At 35.2% G+C, this 20,443-nt stretch overlaps 1 protein-coding gene and 2 pseudogenes across 9 annotated transcripts in view; 2 read left to right on the top strand and 1 right to left on the bottom strand.

Moving 5' to 3' along the window:
- LOC129245687 (neurogenic protein mastermind) overlaps positions 1–20,443 on the bottom strand; it is a 206,491-nt gene that overhangs the window by 46,866 nt on the left and 139,182 nt on the right. For 2 of the 9 annotated variants that reach the window (XM_054884020.1, XM_054884023.1), the window contains exon 1: positions 5,529–5,820. The exons of 4 other annotated variants lie outside the window; for them this stretch is intronic. Coding sequence is in view for 1 of the 5 variants with exons in the window: in XM_054884019.1 (XP_054739994.1) it covers positions 3,362–3,421 (60 nt within the window). In the remaining 4 variants the exon portion in view is untranslated. Of the gene's footprint in view, positions 1–3,361; positions 3,499–5,518; positions 5,821–20,443 lie in introns of those variants that run through there. 3 more of the 9 variants (XM_054884019.1, XM_054884021.1, XM_054884022.1) reach the window with 2 other exon arrangements.
- Positions 10,658–10,841, top strand: LOC129246567 (U2 spliceosomal RNA; annotated as a pseudogene).
- LOC129246505 (U2 spliceosomal RNA) lies at positions 11,081–11,266 on the top strand (annotated as a pseudogene).

Raw genomic sequence — 20,443 nt, forward strand, 5'->3', positions numbered from 1 at the left:
CCTCCTCCTGTATTTTGTGGTGGCTTTCAGACCAAGGCGAATCTGGTCCAGGTGATATATGTACAACTGATTTCAATATGGCTTGGCGATTGTCATCGCGTGTTAAATTAAAAGTGAAGAAGTGCTTATAAGCAATTTTGTGGATAATTTTCCATCCAGTCATACAAATTACTCGTATATCTGGTAAAGTATCCCTGTACCTCATCGAATCGCGATTTTGTTTGTATTTTGAAACCCATTCATTTTCCAGTGACTTAGGTTTTATCTCTATTTAAGTAACAATTTAGGCATACTCGCTCACAACCTTGAATTCCGAGAGGCATGAAGAGGCTTAGGTTTTCAAGTACATTCAATTTTAGAAAATAAACTCGAGATGAAATGTTCATCATTAAATTAAGTACATAACACAAAATTAGAAAATTTAATGAATTTCTAGCCAATTTTCGCTAAAAGTGATAAAAAGGGTTTTCCAATAATAGGTGTTGTTTAAATATATAAAAGGCTATCGAGAGATATTAACGATTTTTTATGGACGGTATTGATCTGGACAATGTTTATTTTCAACAAGACGGCGCTATGTGCCACACAAGCAACGAAACCATTGATCTTACAGGAAAAGTTTCGGGACCGTGTTATCCCTCGAAGAGGTGATTTCAATTGGCCACCGAGATCTTGTAATTTAACACCTTGTGATTTTTTCTTTGGAGCCACGTGAAAGAGAAGGTCTACGCCAACATCCCGGGGTCGATTCAAGAACTCAAAGATGGAATTCGTGAGGCTATCGAGGACGTAGGGTAGCCACTTTACAATTCGGGGATGGAAAATTTCATGGCCGTGGTGGTCATTTGCCTGATGTTATTTTCCCCTTTGTAATGAAATAAACATCCGATCATTTATATTAAAAAATAGCAGTTTTCTTTAAATATCAAAATAACACCTCTTATTGGAAAACCCTTTATTTCATACATCTACTTACAAATTGTTAAAACAATTCTTTTTATATGTATAGTACACATACGCGGGTTTTAGATGTTTAGATGCTTTAGATCCCAAATGGATGAATTGTTGAGAACGTCGAAATATCGATGTTGAAGCTTGTTCCGCTACAATAGAAATATTCTCAACAGAACGTTCAGGTTCTGGTCTGCCAGTCCTTTTTCTCTCCTCGGCAGAACCAGTTTCTTGACATTTTTTTTGCATTGCCGACTCATTCGGACAGTTATTTCCATAAAAAAAATCACGAATTTCATTAATTTTAACGCGTTGTTCTATAGTGACATGACAAATCCGAAACAACCGAAAAAAGCTAGCTCCGTGAAGCGCCAGAAAAGAATGTCGACCCTATCAAACTAACCTTAACCCGTGATCCTTTCAAGGGCTTTGCGGCAAGAGCAACTGAGTTATATTTGCAAGTGCCATCTCATAATGGTAAGGAGAGATTATTAAAAAAAATTGCATGAAAGATCTTCGAGTATGGTACCTTAACTAACCAAGGGTATGGTACCTTGTCTAACTTCTAGACATAGGAATAATCGTGTGCTGTACGCAAAGTCTCATCAGGATTGGGTAGGAGTTCATAATGGCAGAAAGTGGCGAAATGTGCTTTGGTCGGACGTAAGAAATTTACGAGAAGGAATTTAGTTGGAAACTATGGAAAACCATTTTTTAAACGTCTAAAAAGTAAATTCTTTAATCCACGGTATACCACTAAAACATGTAAGCATGGCGGTGGTATGATTATGGTTTGGGGATGATTTTCACGGCATGGCGTTGGACCAATATTTTGGATTAAGGAATATATGTACAAGCACTTTTACATTCAAATACTTCAGGGGTAATGATTTTAAAATGGATATACCAACAGGAGAACACCCCAAAATATATCTCATCTTTGACGGAAAAATCGTTTTAATTTAGAACTGTGTACATAATTAAGAATTATGTCTTGGTTTTGTAACATTTTCTTGCTTTGAGTATTTAGGTAGCACTCAAAGTAACAACGAAACACAAATTTGAATTCATCAACACCAACATTGTTTTCTGCTTGAGTAATGAAAAATCGTTATGTGACCATATTGTTTTGTCCACAACTGTATGTATAAACGTTAATCCCTGATGACGAACAATTTTCATTTCTAAAAGAAATGCATTCCTTGTTGCGTTAGATTTCGGTTACATTTACGTTTTATCGCCATTTGTTTAACCGCGATTTCGCAATCAAGTAATACATAAATGACAGATGAAACTTTTTAATTATGGAATACAGAAAAATATTCCCATAATAATCAATGGAATAATAATTGAATATACGAAAGCTGCTGAAATATAATTTATGTTTTCATCTATTGAGAGCATAAATGGCACAATTAAAGAAGATAAAATCAACATAATGTTGAGTTCATCTGCAAAGTGAGTTCTTTGCTACGATAGTCCAAGAACTGTTAATCAGTTTTCTAAATTCATTACTGAATCGTAATTTTTTTCATGTTTTTCCCCCAACACCCGAATTGCCTTGGATTTGTATGCGCGATTAAAACGAGTTCAAAATGAATTCATTCTACAGTACTCCGTACATGCACATGTACCCTGCAGGGATAAGCCAAACTAGTATGTAAACATTCTAGTTCACATACTGATATTTAATAGAAGAAATCATACTAGTTCGCCTTTGGCCAGCATTTCTTTTTTTAGATAAGAAAGTTAAGAGATGGAGAGTGTAAAGTAGTAACATTTGACAGATTTCTGCAATAAGAAGTTTGTTTCAGCGTTCTATCACCAGAAATCGTAAACGTGTTTAGCAGCAATATACTAATGAAGAACACGGATGAACACAGACTATACCCACGGAAAAAAAGAGTCAAAGGAACATAAAAATTTCTGTACGACAAAGAACTTTTACATAATAAATAAATAGGCATTTTAATTAATATATTTTATTTCACAATCATAATAAGCTTTACCAGTACCGAAGAACCAATAAAGAAAATCACTTCAATTGAATAAAAAAAAAACGGTTTTTCCAAAAACGAAAATTCCATCGCAAAAAAATACGAATCTGAAATTTAACTAGCATTAATTACTTAAATTTTATTTCTGTATTAGCTGCATTTGTTTTAATTTTCTTTGGATTTACTTAAATTTTTGAATGCTGTTACTGTAGCTGAAAGACGTCTCATTTAATTTTAAGGAAAAACAAATTATGTACACACTTTTAATATGAAATAGAATATTTTAAAATGTTGGAACGGAATGTTATGGGTGTTTCTTATGTTTTAACTGTTCTAAAAGTGGTTACTGGTGGAAGCATATTAGACTAGATTTTTGTTTGGGTATTAGGAACTAGTATTTTGCAGATACATACCGGACAGACAATTGGCATTTCGTATGGCATTGCTGTGTTAAAAATACCACTTGTAAGCATTACAAAAAAATGTAACACGATCTGGTTGGGTTGAAAAGTGAGCTGGTAGTATTTTAGTGTACAACTAATATTTTTTCCTACAGAGTGTAAACATATCTATGTTTATACATGCGGGCCAACTTCATAAAATGTATGTAAGTGCGGCACACTTGTATTCGGCTAAGTTCTATGCAAATACAATGCAGTGTAGAGTTTTCGTGTGTAAGTATGTGAATTTGTATGGCTCAATTTAGTTCATTTGTGTTTCTGCGTTTTTGTTTTTCTTTGAATTCTGTCATAATTTGATTTGATTCGATTTGATTTGTTGTGTGTTCGAATACCTTCCGCCTGTCGATGAGCAACAGCAACAACCACAACAACACATATCATATATTGGTAAGTAATTGTGTTTATGCTTATTTCCAGCCCATAGTGGGTCGCGTGCGTTTTTTTGTATGTGCATAGATTTAAACTCCATTTTTAAATTTATTTTATCTGTAACAATTTGCAAGTGTTTTCTACTTTCCTGCTTAGTTGTTTTTATTACTTTGCATTATTTTCTGCTGCATGCACTTTCTTTCTTCATGTCAGTTGTAGTTGCAAGCATTTGCTTTGTTATAATATGAAAAATTAGATTTCCAATTCTACAAAAGTTTCAACTGTGCAATTCTCGGATGATGAAATTATCGATGAAATAGAAAGCAATGCTTAGTTTATTTTTTCAATGGACATCAATCGATGACCTGTGTTGCGGAATTGGGAATTAATGCAAGGAAGCGAAAGTACCTACATAAATGTGAGTACGTCATCTACATGCAGACAAACATATTTGTATACAAGTAAACCGAAATGCAGACCTTAAAAGTTTGATTCTATCATTATAACAAGAAGCAAAAATATTAAACAAAAATAATTTTCAATATATGTAAAATATTGTAGAAAATATTTTCCGTCGACATCTTTAAGCTTTTATTATTTATTAAATAAATTACTACCGTGTTTACTATTACGAGCACATGCTTTAGGTTTTACATTAATCTCATGAAAGCAATTTTCGATTTGATGCAAACATTACTCCAACCAAATTTCTCAACAGAGGCAGATACAAAATCTGCAAAATATCGAATATGCAAAAAAGTGCAATTCTTGTCGCGATTCATCACTGCTAACAGTGAATTTGTGCATGTGAATAATCATATTATAAAATGTTTGTATTTTGGTTGGTTCAGTTCGTCATTATTGTGTTTGGTGTTTCTTTCCTTCGTTGTATTTATCTGTCAATGACTCTGGCGAAAAATGTATAAAAACAAAAGAAATAATTACGTATAAATACGGCAATCAAATGTGTGAAATTATGTGGATATAAACTTTACGATACTGATACATTTTTGCAAAAATTATAATATGGAGAACAATAACGTTATGTATCACATGTTGGTCAATGCTTTTACTATGCAAAAATAGTTCGTGGTCTTCTATTTGAATATGTAGAATAATTCTTTATGTACTACTCGAATTAAAACAGAATTGGTACCGCTGTTAAAAAGTTGTACTCGAATATATTGTTTTTAATATAATTACAAGTACTGGTACATATTACTTAAATAGAGTACCTATCTATTCAAGTCCGTTACATTCCGTTTCACCCTATCTAAATTTATTTGCATATAACTAATGATTTCTAAAAGCTTTTCTTTTCAAAACACAAATTTGTTTTCGGTTTATTTATGATAAATTATAAAAATAAAAATTTTTCAAATGCACATGTTTTACGTTTGTGTTTAATTTAAAATATTTGTTTCGTTAAAAAAATATTTCCACCGTTTTCATGTTTTGCTCGCCTTAAAAAAAATCCATTACTTTATTTTTTTTTAAGGTAAACCCTATTTTCGTTCCAATGATATACTAGTTAATTCTGTCATATACACTTAAAATGGTGACCGTACAAGTTTACAATTTAAAATTTTGAATTTGAAAGCGCCAAAAAGAACTATAAAGAACTGTTCAACCGCGGCGATGCACATCTTCAACCTTATTCTGAGTTTTTCGTCTCTCTAAATAAATGTATTTCAAACTTTCTTCTTCTATTTTATATTTTACTCTAACTTTTGTTTTTACCACAACACACATTTATTTGATTAAGTTAGTATTGTTTTTGACGCTGTTGCACTGTAAAATTTTGCTCTATTGTTGCTGCCTCCTCGGCCGCCGCCACATGGTCGCTGCTAGTTGCGATTTGCATTCATGCGATGACGTATTAACATTTCAACACAATGTAATGCGTTTTCTGGCCACCATCGCTGCTGCAATCGCCGTCAACATCAACAGTGCCAACGCAGTCGATGTCTCATGGCATTCTGAGTTTAAAAAAGATATTTTTGTCGTTCTTTGCTATTTTATATTTTTGTTTTCTTTTTATTTATAATTTTTACACTCGCTTCTTTAGCTATTTTTCAGCCGTTGTCTTTTTCGTTGTTGCAGTAGACGTAATCGTGTCCGTTGTTGCCGTTCTCGCTGTCGTGACTATTCGTGTAGTTCAATAATCGCTATCAATAGCAGAGTTTTCAGCCGCAATTCGTCGCGTTTTAGTCGTGCGCCGTTTGGCTGTCAATTGAGTACTGGCACGAGCCGGCCACAGCGGAGTTCTCGATATCCGACAACAGCCAGCCAACCATCCAAAACAAGCCAAGCCAGCGAAGCAGTCATTTAATCAAACATTCAGTCAGTCAGCTGCAAAGTCACAGCCTGGCTACTGTGTATTGTGTTTCTGTAAGGTAAAAGAGGAGCGCAAATGCACAAGCAGACATTAGCAACAGCAAAAATAAGGCGTTCGAGCGCCTATTATGTACAATCCGTTGCGAGAAAGTTGCAAAAACACTGCAACAAAATAACAACGACCGAGGTACGCAAAACAACACAAAGCAGTGTTGAACTCGAAATGCGAAATGGAAATTTCATATGCGAAATGTTCGTAGCAGCAGCACGGCGACATGCCAATTACAATCATAGCAGAAGCCATGGGCGTATAGAAAGGGAAGCTAATGAGTTTTTCAAAAACAAATCCTGAATGAATGGCTAAATAAATAAAAATAGAATTTTAGATTCAGCAGCAGTATGTCAAAGCGTTCACTGGAGTTCAACTACTGGGGATTCAAGGCAAATATTCTGATTCAAACCACAGCAACCCAAGAAAGATAAGAATAGTAATGTTAACAGCGTCAACAGCTTTAGACGCGCAAACTCAAAACTAGAGCAATGTGGGAGTGTAAGCCCCGAATTACAATATGAAGTGGAAGTTCATGCGCGAGCACGCAGCAGTACCAACAAAGGCAGAAACGGAGTTAAGAGAGACACGTCAACCCCTACAAGAAAACGATCCTGCAAAGGCAAACTAATTTCATTTTCAGTAACTTCATTTGCCCCCCAAACTTGCACTTTATCAAACCAAATTTGGATGAAACGCACTTTATTCTTAACATTTTTAACAAAAACTTAACTGCTATATCGAATTTAAAATTTTCCAGAAGATCCTTTATTTGTCTTTTTATTATGATTTGTCAATGATTTTGCGATCGACGCAGTTTAATAATCGAAACAGTATAGGCCCGTTTAATCAGTATAGGCCGTCTTCCAGTCAATATATTGATATGTAGTGCGTACCGTTCAAGTGGCAGGATACTACTTAACAAATAATAAATATACGATATCAGGATTCTGAATTAAACCTAAAATTTTGGTCGTACAGGAAGAAAAAAAAATTTGGGTCAGTGCGCCTTTTAGGGTGTAAGAATTATTGTATCATGGAGGCCGACGTAAACGAATTATTTGGTACGTGACTAGCATTCGCTTCGAAACCTCGGGCATCAAACATCAAGTGATAGGAATCAATGTTTCTAATAATAGTCGGACTTCGGCAAGCAATCGCGATTTTTTTATGGGAGCACTTCGTCGGCCACTTTATACTAACATAATTTTTTAATCGCTAAAAAAGCTCTTTTGGCGGCGAAAATGTGTAATAAGACGTCTTCATTGAGCCAAAGAAAACAAAAATTTTTATACAAGTACTTCTATCATTTTGGTCTAAAATTATCCATTTCAGTTCCGACGATATATCGTATGTAAGGATCATAATTACACTGGTTTACAAATTTTGATTTTTTTTTTGCGTACCGGATGCCGATATGCAATTATCAAATTCCTAAGTAGAATTGCGTGCTGATTCCGAAAATCGAGTTCATATTTTATATGTCCAAGTTTTCCAGATATGTGCAATTTACCGATATTCAGCGTATAATCTTAACCACGTACATATATCTTATCCAACCAGTTCGGACAATCATAATAACATTTTTATTTCAAATTTTATTTTTATTTTTATCAAGAAATTAAAAAAAATCAAACTTGAACTCAGAAAAAAACAAAGAATTACTTTTCTAGTAGATACTAGTAGAAGTACGACAAAAGTAAGATAAACAATTTGATAACAAATTCAATTTGTATAAAAATGAGACTGCTCAAGTACAAGAAAAATTTTCCCAAACAATCGTTAAGCCTTTCACTACCATACCATAAGCAATTAGTTTAAAAAAATTTAGGTATTTTTTCGGATATATTAAATAGCCAGAAGTGCAAAAAAAGTATGTATATGTTAATTATGCGACTAGGTTGTTTCCACGACATTAATTGAGATATATATCCTGTAGATAGGTATTTATCATCCCCACAATTTCGTCTTCAGATTTCTATTAGTTCTAAAAAATGTGTATTTCTATTTCAAAACACCATTGGAATTATATCTCCCGTTAATGTAGCATAAACCAAACCAATGGGATATATTATACTTTTTTCGAAAAAAGTACATATAAATACATTTAAAGCATATTGTTGCTTATTCATTTGATTATAATATTAACCAATTGTAATTGTAATGTATATAATTGAATTTTACAGATTAACAAACGTTCCCACTACAGTCGGTTTTACGTAACCGGAACGACCCCGATTTATATCCGGCCAAAGATTATAACAGTTTGAAGAAAAGAAAATTTTACAACCTTGGTGTAGCAATGAATGCGACATTATTGCGAGGAAGGAAAACACCATAATAGTTTGGTAACTTGTCAAATGTCAAAAATAAAGAAAAGCTTTTGGTTTAATACTAACTTTGGAATTCACTTGCTTCATGATTTTGTTGAGAACGTTGTTTTGTTTACTGGACATTTGAGAGCATACTTTTTCATGTAACATGCCATCTAGCAACAAGGTACGTGGCCTGCGCACTACAAGAAAAGATGTACGAAATGCGAATTGCTTCATCAATTAAGCGAGCGTTTCAAGCAGGTGCAGACTGCCAGTATAGTATTTCTTACAGGGACAACATTGCCAATAATTGCCACAGATGAGAGCAAACATATAATCATGATATGTCCTACACATGCATACAAGTAAATATTGCATGCACAAGGGGCATATGCAAGTGCAAACCAACTCAACGCAGCCAGCAATCGCGTAAGCAAAAAAGAGGGTATCAAAACTATGTAGACCAGAAAACGCAGCAGGGTTTTACAACGGCTCGAGAGAACATCAGCAGAATAGTGTCATTGAGCGAGATAGCACTAGAATGACATAGAGTGGAAATTTCACAAAAGCAGCAGTTGGAGTAAATGTATGGCTGCGAGGGAATGAAAAATTATATTTGCTAACCCGGGTAACGGAAATTAAGCAAATGAAAACTAATTTTTTCGAAATCATACAGACATTCTTTATTTAAAAAAGGGCACAAGCACCTATTCTAATAGGAAAGTTTTCGTAATTTCTTCATTACTTTTTAATAAATATTAATTAATTTATTGAATTTTTGTTCAAGTTGGGGACGCCAACATCCCACCCACTACTGCAGTATGGTGGTGCATATGTATGCGTGTATACCGAAACGTAAACTCTATGATGGCATTTGCCATCCAAATAAAATTCGCATTTACAACCTTAAAACATTGTTGCTTTTCGGCTGACATAGATGTGGTTGTTGCCTGATTTGCTGTTTTTCATCAAATTTTCGCATCGGCAAATATAATGTTTTCTCATAGCTCGCTCACAGCGAATGAAAGAAAAAGAGAATGGAAGAACATAAATTTATATTATACAGAACAGCCGCTGAGAGACTAACAACAACTACTCCCCCATAATTGTCACCACCACTGCCATCATCCCTGCTACGCTGTGCTCAGCACGCCTGCAATAATGTTAAACACTGTTGTTACATATTCGCCTCATCGATATATACTGTTCTCTCATTACTTCCTATTCGGCACCCTTCTCAAATCATCTATATTTTTGAGTTAATCTCTCATACACATATGCATGTTTTGCGTTTTTTGTTCTCAGTTCGTCAGTCTATCTAGTTTTGTGAGCTGGAATATTTCCGATTAGGTTTGCAATCACGAAATTTGTTTTTGTTCATATGTACGAGTATGAATGCACATATCTAGCTTCGCATTCAATTGATGATGTCGTCTAATTGAGCCCTATTTTATGAAGGCTCATCATATATGTATGTATTTGAGGCATTTAACTTTAAAATATCCTACCATGAGGCACAACAAATTATAAAAATACTCCGCCAGCCAACTTAATTATGCGAAGTCTAGCCGTTGAAACCTACTCAAGAACGATACCCAGTTCCAGTGCCCAGTTATTGAGCCTCCTCTGTGTTTTATGATTGGTGAGACGAACTTGGGGTAGAACGATGTACATCTTGGCCGTTCTGCGCACTTTGTACCATCTGGACTACCTCTATTCATCGTTTTATCATTGAATAAAATATAACGCCACTGATTTTGAGTCCAGGATATGTGCTCTCGAGCAAACTCAATTCGGCGTTGTAATTGTTGGTGATGCAATTTTTCCTTTTAGACATTAGGAATACCCCAGATAGTTTATTTTTGAAGTGAAAACTTCTTTAGAATCGTTGGGAGTGATTTGAGGAAAAGTGAAACGAAAAAAGCGACCAACTTGGCTACGAAGCGTTATATTATATGTTGATATAAAAGTAGCGACGAAATAAATAAAAATAACTTTTATTTTTTCTTGTGATTTGAACCAAGGATTTTGGATCGGAAGCTCACATTGCTAGTCCCTCGGCTACCGCGCCATGCTGTCGTCGCTGGCCTAAAAGTTATTTAGTTACGAAGCGTTATATTATATGTTCATATAAATAATTTTTGTGAGCGTGTAATTCTCAAAAGTTTTATTAGGTTTATTATTTAAAATGTATTGACTAGGTAGTGTGGTTATCAGCTTAACATCTGATAGATCCTCCATCGGAGGACAACAAATGTTAAACTGATTTTTGGAAATGGGCGGAGTGTTTTAGGGGCTTGCTCCTTCTCTGCCACGGGTTGACCCGGTATTGCAGTACCGCCGGTATTTCGGCTTTGAATAAATACAGGAAAAAATATACTGATACATTTAGCTTTGGTGGGAAGAGCCATAAATTTTTATATGAATACATGTAGACGAAAATGGAATTTTTTTTTTTTGAAATTTGCATTGTAGGACATTTCTGATTATTTATTGAACAGTTTTTTGGTTTAGATACTGAGAGTCAGTTTAAGTGAATCGGTATAAATATTTCGTACATTAATTTTTGTGAGCGTGTAAATTCTCAAAAGGTTTATTAGAAAATCTATTGAAGTAGGTAGTGTGGTATCTGTTCCTATCAGCTTAACATCTGATAGATCCTCCATCGGAGGACAACAAATGTTAAACTAATTTTTGGAAATGCGCGGAGTGTTTTATGGGCTTGCTCCGCCTCTGCCACGGGTTGACCCGGTATTGCAGTACCGCCGGGATTTCAGCCTTGAATAAATACAAGAAAAAATATACTAATACATTTAGCTTTGGTGGGAAGAGCCATAAATTTTTATATGAATACATGTAGACGAAAATGGAATTTTTTTTTTTGAAATTTGCATTGTAAGACATTTCTGATTATTTATTGAAAACAGTTTTTTGGCTTTTCTATTTTTGGTTTAGATACTGAAAGTCAGTTTAAGTGAATCGGTATAAATATTTCGTACATTAATTTTTGAAGTGAAAACTTCTTTAGAATCGTTGGGAGTGATTTGGGAAAAAGTGAAACGAATTACATATAAACGTAGCGACGAACTAAATAACTTTTAGGCCAACACCGACAGTATGGCGCGATTGACGAGCGGCTAGCAATGTGAGCTTCCGATCCAAAATTCTTGGTTCGAATCACAAGAAATAAAATTTTTTTTTTTTTGAAATTTGCATTGTAGGACATTTCTGATTATTTATTGAAAACAGTTTTTTGGATTTCAGTCTTGAATAAATACAAGAAAAAATATACTAATACATTTAGCTTTGGTGGGAAGAGACATAAATTTTTATATGAATACAAGTAGACGAAAATGGAAGAAATTTGTAAGTCTGTTTCTTCGGTCCGTTTGGGTATTTTTTTTGACAACATCGAAACCAAAGCATTTGTATCATATTTTATCTATCATAAGCCACTCGTATCATTTGTTGAAATTGAAAACATTGAGGATGAATAATGATAAAATGAAGAAAATAAAATATGAACTTTATAGCAATATTATAATGAACCTATAATTATCCCGCTCCTAATGCTGCTTTCGTCTTATTCTCTCTCAGTTTGTTTTACGGAAGGTTTCACTTCTATCAAGTCTAACCGTTAGACTGGTATTTTTTTTACTTAGCTACTACTTACAATTTAAAACAGAAGTTTGGACTTCTTATGTATATTTCAATCAGTGCTCCTACTAAAATGCAAAAGATCAGAGCGAACCCCTTAAGAGAAATAGATAAATTGAACGCATTTGAATGAATGTGATCACAGCAAATATATTCAAGCGTAAAAGTACCGCTACGGCACCGTACTTGATAAAAGATTCGCATATAAGTACGGCTGCCAACCCATCGTTCTTAAGTATTTCTCAATGGCGGTATATTCGAATGCTTAACGTTATTCGAATTTACTTAAAAATATCATACATTGTAAATACACCTAATATTATGTTTATAAAATGTTTTAAAATTTTTATTTGAATTAATTGTTTTTGTTTCTTGCTTGAAAAAGAAATTGGAATTTTAATTTTTGGCAGGTGTCCACGCTGCATTATTTGCAGTCCTGAACTTCTAGCACTGCGGTAACCGAATGCGTTGGTGTGTGACTACCATTCGAGAATGCGTGGGTTTGAATTTCTATATATGAACATCAAATAATAGAAAACGTTTTTTCTAATAGCGGTCGCCCCTCGGCAGACAAACCTCCAAGTGTATTTCTGCCATGAAAAAGCTCCTCATAAAAACCATTTACCTTTCGGAGTCGGCATAAAACTGTCGGTCCCTCCATTTGTGGAACAACATCAGGACGCACACCATAAATAGGAGGCGGAGCTTGGCCAAACACCTAGCAGAAGTATACGCTCGAATTATTTATTTGTTTTTTTTTTTTACTTCGATCACATTGCTTAGATTAAGTAAAATACACGTACGTCTTATGTATTCATACATACCTACATATCTATGTATGAAAACAAGCATTAAAGAGTCGGCAGACGTAGTCAAAGAAGTACTTTTCGAAAGCAAGCAAAAAGTGGCTTGCGAGGCTAACTTTCTGAAACTACTTTTTGGTTGTTCACTCCCACCCTCTAAAGAGGTGAAAATGAATACACATAATTTGCTATTAAAAAAAGAGAAGTTTGCAGATGTAATCAATACGAGTACAAAAAATATAAGAACATTTTTGTTCGACAGGTTGAAAAAGAGAAGATGAAGTGGCGCTTAGCCAAACAACTTTTCGGGTGTTCACACAGGAAAGTGAGTTTTTCTTTTATATCATACTTATTTAAATGGAAAATCATTTCTTGTCACGTCTGACTGCACTATTATTCACAGCCATGAGTACATATACAAGTGCGAACACATTGATATCACACAGTGATAACAGTCGCAAGCAGTGTTGCCGATTTGATCCACATAATTCAAATATCATACATTTTTTGCGAATTTGCGCAATATAGTTTATTTTTCGCTCATTTATTGTATTATTGTAACGAACTGTTGTATTATGTATTATTAAACGAACTGTTGTATTTTTTTTTTTTGTCGGGACAACTAGCAAGTGCAGCACTTAGACATTAATTGAGCCCATTGTACTACACTTGGATTCCCTTTTAATTTTCTTTAAATCTACCCGATCTCCGAAGAAATCTGAGTAGATCTTGTGGTGCCAAGAAGCCAAGATGGTCGCTTCTTAACACATCAGTGCCAAAGACCTCAAACCTGATTCGAGCGAAGGCGGGGCAGACACACAGGAAGTGGTCCGCCGTCTCATCCTCCTCTTCATAAGCTGGGCAGAGTACACTGTCTGAGATGCCCAACCTTTCCATATGCTTTGCCCACAGAAAGTGGCCCGTCATCAGTCCAACCAGCCGTCTGCACTCCCCTCTGCTTAATGACAGAAGGGTTTCCGACAGTCGATCGGATATGATAGGTAACATCAGTTTTGTTTATCTGCAGCCTCTCTCAGCCTGCCAAGCTTGCTTGTGGGTGGTAGTTGCCCATTTGCTAACCGTGGCCGTGATGGCCGCAGAAGGGAGTGGGCCAAAGAAGTTGGCTTCAGAGCCCATCTTAGCTAAGGAGTCAGAGGTCTCGTTACCCGCGATACCCATGTGTCCCGGGACCCATGTTAACATCAGGCTATTATGTCTACGGACATAGTTCAGCCGAGGTCTTTTGGAAGACACAGACGCAGAAGGGCCGGCAGAGCCACATGAGGATTTCCCCCGCATGAGCCTTGCCCGCCGCTTTCTTCTCTTCCTCCTTGCCACGCTCTTCGATTTCCCTGCTTCTTTGGGAGGTCGTGCAGCCACCGAAGAGACCTCACAACTCATGCCCTTCGAAGCAGGGAAACGTTTCTCAGACTCTGAAGGAGAGGAGATTGCGATAGCAACCCCCGTCTCCTCCAGGATGCGCTCTCGCTCGTAGAGCTGAGAGACTTGGGTAATGGTTGGGGCCTCCAGAATCCATGCCCCTACCACCGAAGCGGGTGGATTGCCACTTGTGTGGATTCCACCTGGAGTAATAATACCATTGTTTTCCATTACCTTTTGGTTTTTTCCGGACTCCTCCCTAGCCAGTTTGGTTTGCATTATACCGTTGTATAATGACTAAATACATTTTCAATTTGCTATGCTTGCCCCATTGCTTTCCGGCTGCAGAGTGTGCGGATTTCAAATTAACTAAAATTGAATATATGTATAATGTTTACAAAATGTATATTTACATATGTATATGTATATGAAATATAATTATAAATAACTAAAGGAAAAATATAAGTAGATTGTGAACAGTTCTAAAAACATATATCATGGACTTGTGAAATATATAATATTTGTACCTCGTTAACGAAGAATAAACAGAATGATCACCTACTTATAGATTGTCAAACATCTAACAGAAGGGCACCAAATATTTTTTTTTATGTGCAATGAAAAAGCACTATATCCAGTGTCGTTGAAAAAACTCCAATTCACATTTTTTAACTTTGGCCGTTGTCTTCCAAATTGATTATGTAATACATTTGAACCATTTTTCATTTTTTACGATACATTTTTTTTGACGCTGTGGCAACACTGGTCGCAACACACCGACCGGGCGAACAAAAGTGTATATTTTCGCAATGTGACTTGTGTGGTCGACTCAAGCTCAGATTCGCTCCTTATGCTACGAATTCATGAAGCTTACCCATAAAAGATAATTCAAAACGAAGAGAGATAAACGAGCATCAGTCATTTCACATAGCAACTCAAGTGCTTCAGAAGAGAGAGAGAAAGGATAACAAAGGGCGTGAGAATTTTTGAGTGAAGTGAAAGGCAGTGCAATGTTACTTAACATACTCACCTTTTCACTTTGCAAAATCAAAATCGCAATATTCAAAGGTTTACCGTAGAATTTTGTTTGGTAGAAGTTTTCGCATTATATCCGTTTGAGGGAGTTTGAGCGATTTTGCGCAGAGCCATATCGCATCCAATTTGAAAAACAACCACCTGATTACCAACGTAAACCCGATTTTTTTAATTTTCCAACCACGGAACTTCATTTATATATGATATATGTATTTCGAAATATAATACTATTAAAATAATTTCTATAAAAGTAAACAATTTAATTAAGATTTTTCTTCTGGTGCTTGCCCAACATCCGATTTTTTAGTACTCTTCGCTTCGAGCAGTAAATTATTTACCACCTAATTTGATGGCTTTTATTTGTATTATATCTATATTTCACAAAAATATTTTATTTTGTTGCAGTCAATTTGTTGCTATGTGGAAGCAATGCATTTGCAATAAGTTTTCTCTCCTCTCAGCATTGCAACTATGAGTACTACAAGCCAGGCGCACACAAGGTTTGACTTAACGATACTGATAATATAAAACATTTTATTTTGGTTTTTTTCATACATATTTACTTATTATTGAATATACACTACCCTTCTACTTATGCATCGCTCTTCCATTATTTCTATATTCGCTCCTTTTAGAGCAATTACATATATATGGTGAAAGCCCCAGGACTTGTCCTATGATTTGGGACATTTTTTCCTCACTGTTTACATAGTTCAGCATAAACGTGGTTTTATCTTTAGGGTCTTCAAGAACCCAGTGAAGAGGATATATATATAGTGACTCACAGCTTATTTCGTGTGAGACAATATTTTTACTTCTCATTGAAAAATAAACAACAAAAATGCAATATTACAAAAAAAAATTGTTTGCGTTTTATTCTTTATTCACTTCTTCGTGTAACGGGACAAAAACAAAATTCAAAAATATTATCAAAGAAGAAAATATATAGCAACAACAAAAGCTCTTGCAAAATCGTCGTCACAGCTTATTTCGTTTGTTTCAATTAACCGTTATTTAAGAGTAATACAAAACTTCAATTGACTTTTGATTTGTTTTTTACCTGCTTAATATGCTATTAGAAATTATTTCACTTATTATTTTGGTGGCTATCAGGATAGATCGACGCGCATCAATTGAAAGGCGTGAAATCGTGATTAAGCACTATAAGGAGGGCAACACCCAAAAGAAAATCGCTGAAATTGTTGAGCTGAGCCCTTCAACAGTCCAATATATTATACAGCGCTTCGTACGGGAGAATCGCATTGTAGATAAGTGCAGAAATGCTCCTAATAAGATATTTAATGAAGCTGATGAAAGGTGGATTCTACGAAAAATTAAACAGGATCCAAAAATAAGTGCACCCCATTTAGCTGCGGAAGCAGAAAAGTACCTTGGAAAAAGGAGCACCCCTGAAACCATTCGCAGAATTCTTCGGAACAACGATTTTCGCGGTCGAACGGCTCGAAATAAGGCTTTTATAAGCGCAAAAAATAAAAAGGTTAGAATACAGTTCGCAACGGAGTACTTTGGAAAGCCAGACTTATTCTGGGATACGGTTATTTTCTCTGATGAGAGTAAATATAACCTACTATTTGGGTCTGACGGAAAGGTTTGCGTGTGGAGGAAACCAAATACGGAGCACCAAACTCAAAATGGTACTGTAAAGCACGGCGGTGGTCATGTGATGGTTTGGAGGCGCACATCGTCAGCAGGAGTTGGAAGCTTGCACTTCATTGAAGGGAATATGGACAAAATTCAATACCTAAATATTTTGAAAGCAAATTTACTTCAGAGTGCGGAAAAATTGGGCATAAGAGAGAATTTCAGCTTCTATCAAGACAACGACCCAAAGTACAACTCGGGTGTAGTGCAAGCATGGTTGATTTGGAATTGTCCACATGTGCTCCAAACGCCACCCCAATCACCAGATGTAAATGTACTTGAAAATTTATGGCACCTGCTTCAAACAAAAATCAGACTTTATAACATATCCAACATAAACGACCTAAAAGAGGCCCTAAAACTGAATGGTATAAGATTTCCCCGGATTACACAAAAAAATTGGTTTCTTCGATGAATTCTCGTTTAAGAAGTGTGATAAAACAAAAAGGCTACCCAACAAAATATTAATTAGACTTTTTTTAACTTTTAGATAAGAATTGTTTTTAAGTTTAGTATATACACGAAATAAGCTGTGACTTTGACTTTGTGTGAATTTTTGTTTTTGTTATATTTTTTCTTATTTTGATACATGTTTCAAGTATTGTTTTTGTCCCGTTGCACGAAGTGAATAAAGAATAAAATGCAAAAAAATTTTTTTTTGTAATATTGCATTTTTGTTGTTTTTTTCAGTGAGAAGTAAAAATATTGTCTCACACGAAATAAGCTGTGAGTTACTGTAGATAACCACATTGCAAATTGTTTTAATATTTTCACTTACTTTTGACGTGACGGGAGATGCCTCCTCTGCCAGCTTTGAAGCACACAAACCACTATAAGCAAACCACGCGCAATAAGCAAACATTTCATTCACGTTGTGAAATTTCACAACACAACAACATGTTGCTCTTTTGCTACAGTCTGGCGAAACAGAAAAATTAAAAGCGAATGAAGACTATGGCCCTATTGATTTGTTTACATTCGAAACAGAAAGATTCACGATAAACTGCCGGCGGCTGGTGTATGGATACTTATGCTATAGCAGTGTCATTCCACTTACATGCACTTCATATCAAAATTTCCCGCTAAAATCGGTCTATTTGACGCCTCTGAACTGTTTTCTGTGAAGCCATCTCATAGAAAGAGTTTACTATTTATTAATATTATTATGGGGGATGTAGCACAGCCACCTGAAAAATCTATTGTGGCTCATAGTTTATTGAGTTTTATTTCCGCCTCTAGTAAAATATGTTTATCCAGGTATTTGTTCCGCTTATGTATCAGTGCTGGCACAATGCCTCTACATGTTTGGCGGTTTCATCTTACTGCTTACAGAACCTGCAAGCTCCATACGAGTATATTCCCAAGTTAGTAAGATGATAATTCAATCTACAATGCAGTGTTGGAATTCCTGTGATGATTTTAATATTAAAATTTATTGAGGAAGCTAGACTCGGAGAAATACTCTGAATGTATGAAGGGGTCACTCACTGTTACTATCACAATATCTATTTACATAAATTTCCCGAGATTAATGCATGTTTATGAACCTGCAAGTAAAATACTTATATTTCTACGTTTTTTCAAAGCCACATAGAAACTGTAAAGTTTTAATAGTATTTTCATTTTGTTCAAACTGGTTTCTTCTTAGAATAAAAAGTTCTTAATTTATAAACAAGAATATGGATATGCAATTTCTTCTCGCGTGGAAACTGCAGAAGTTGACAGTAACTGAAATGAGGAAATGCTTTCTTATAATCAAATGTAGAGAATAAATTAAATTAAGGGTAGTGAAAGTAAATGAGACTTTTATGAATAATTTTCTAACTTTGGCAACGTCTTACGTCAAAAGTACCAATCTCTTCAGAATAATTAACTTATTTTATTATGACCCAGATATTTGGTTGTACATATGAGTGATAGTCTTTTTAGTTTTAATTAATATTATTTGGTTTATTATTTATTTAATTTGAGTTCAAAATCAGTGTGCGTGACCATGATAGAGGAGATCTTTCCTAACAGCGGTCACCCCTCGATAGGCAATGTCAAACCTTCGAGTTTACTTTTGTTAATAAAAAGCTTCTCGTAAAAAAACATTTGTCATTTGTGTAACAGCATCAAGACGCACACCACAAGTTGGAGGAAGAGCTTAGAGAAACACGGAGGAATAAATTCGCATTCAAAATATGAGTTAAATTTAAATATAGAAAATAAGCGCATACTCAAACCCTGTATTAACTCAAAAAGTCTATTTAGAGCAGAATTGTTGACTGAGGGAGTCCCAAGCACGGAACGGATTATGACTTATTTAAGTGTAATCGGTTAATATTGGGTATGACTTTCATAAACTGATAGTCAGTCAAAACTGAATTTCAATCACATTAGTTATTTTACCGAACGTTTTTGTAGAATTCTGTACTGAATTCATCATTTTTCTTTGCTCCCCGAAGTATAATTCAGTATCAACCACGCTCCTGATTTTTTTGCTACTCGATCCATTCTTCTAATTTCTGTCCTTTGCTACTCCCGGTAATTATGTGCCAAGCGGCATTTTGCGGATGAGTGAGAAAATCTTCATAAATTCATTCATAACACAATTAAATGACACTTCTGGCTGGGTTTTTCAACAGCAATTCGAATACAAGTTCAAATGCTTTTCATTTCGATGCTGTTGCTTCTCATAATGCATGCGAATATTTCCCAGAGAAGGCAAAAGCGAATCTTTACTCGCGCACTAGCAACTCAAATTATTTAGAAAATTTTAGTGAGGTTATAAATTTTCAAAGGAGTGTATTCTTAAATATGCAAGTTTGTATACATATAAGCTTCTGCTCTCATGCTGGAAAAGTAACAACTGCGAAATTGCACATGAAATCAAATTTAACTTATTTTATTTGATGCCGTGGTTATGCTGCAGTGATTTTTCAATTCCGTGGAGTATGTACATAGTATTTACGTTCAGGCTAGTAATGTGAATCAACTTAGAAATTTTCTTAATATGTATACATATGTATGTATATGCTCACACATATTTGAAATCATTAATTGGACAAGCACATATGTATGTATGTACATGCCGAAAAAACCATACATAGAGAGATTTTAACAGATAAACGAAATTATTTGTTAATATGTACATATGATCTTCTCGAAAAATTAATCTAGCGTTGCAGTCAAATGCGACTTCCATGCCAACAACAGTGAACACACCGCGAGCGCTTGGTTGCAGATTTAGTGCCCATTTACACGAGGAGACATCTGGAAGGGAAACATTTTGTTCGGTGGCGAAGGACGGTCGGGGAAGAGAGAAGGGATTTTGTCTCCCGTACTCGGCGACACGCTTTGCTCTTCTTATTCGTATTTCCAATCTTTCCAATTTTTGATAGTTGCTTCATTCGTTTTCTTCTTTTGTGGGAGAAGGTTCTGAGTT

This window comes from Anastrepha obliqua, chromosome 4, assembly GCF_027943255.1.
Source record: "Anastrepha obliqua isolate idAnaObli1 chromosome 4, idAnaObli1_1.0, whole genome shotgun sequence".
Classification (NCBI taxonomy): Eukaryota; Metazoa; Arthropoda; class Insecta; order Diptera; family Tephritidae; genus Anastrepha; species Anastrepha obliqua.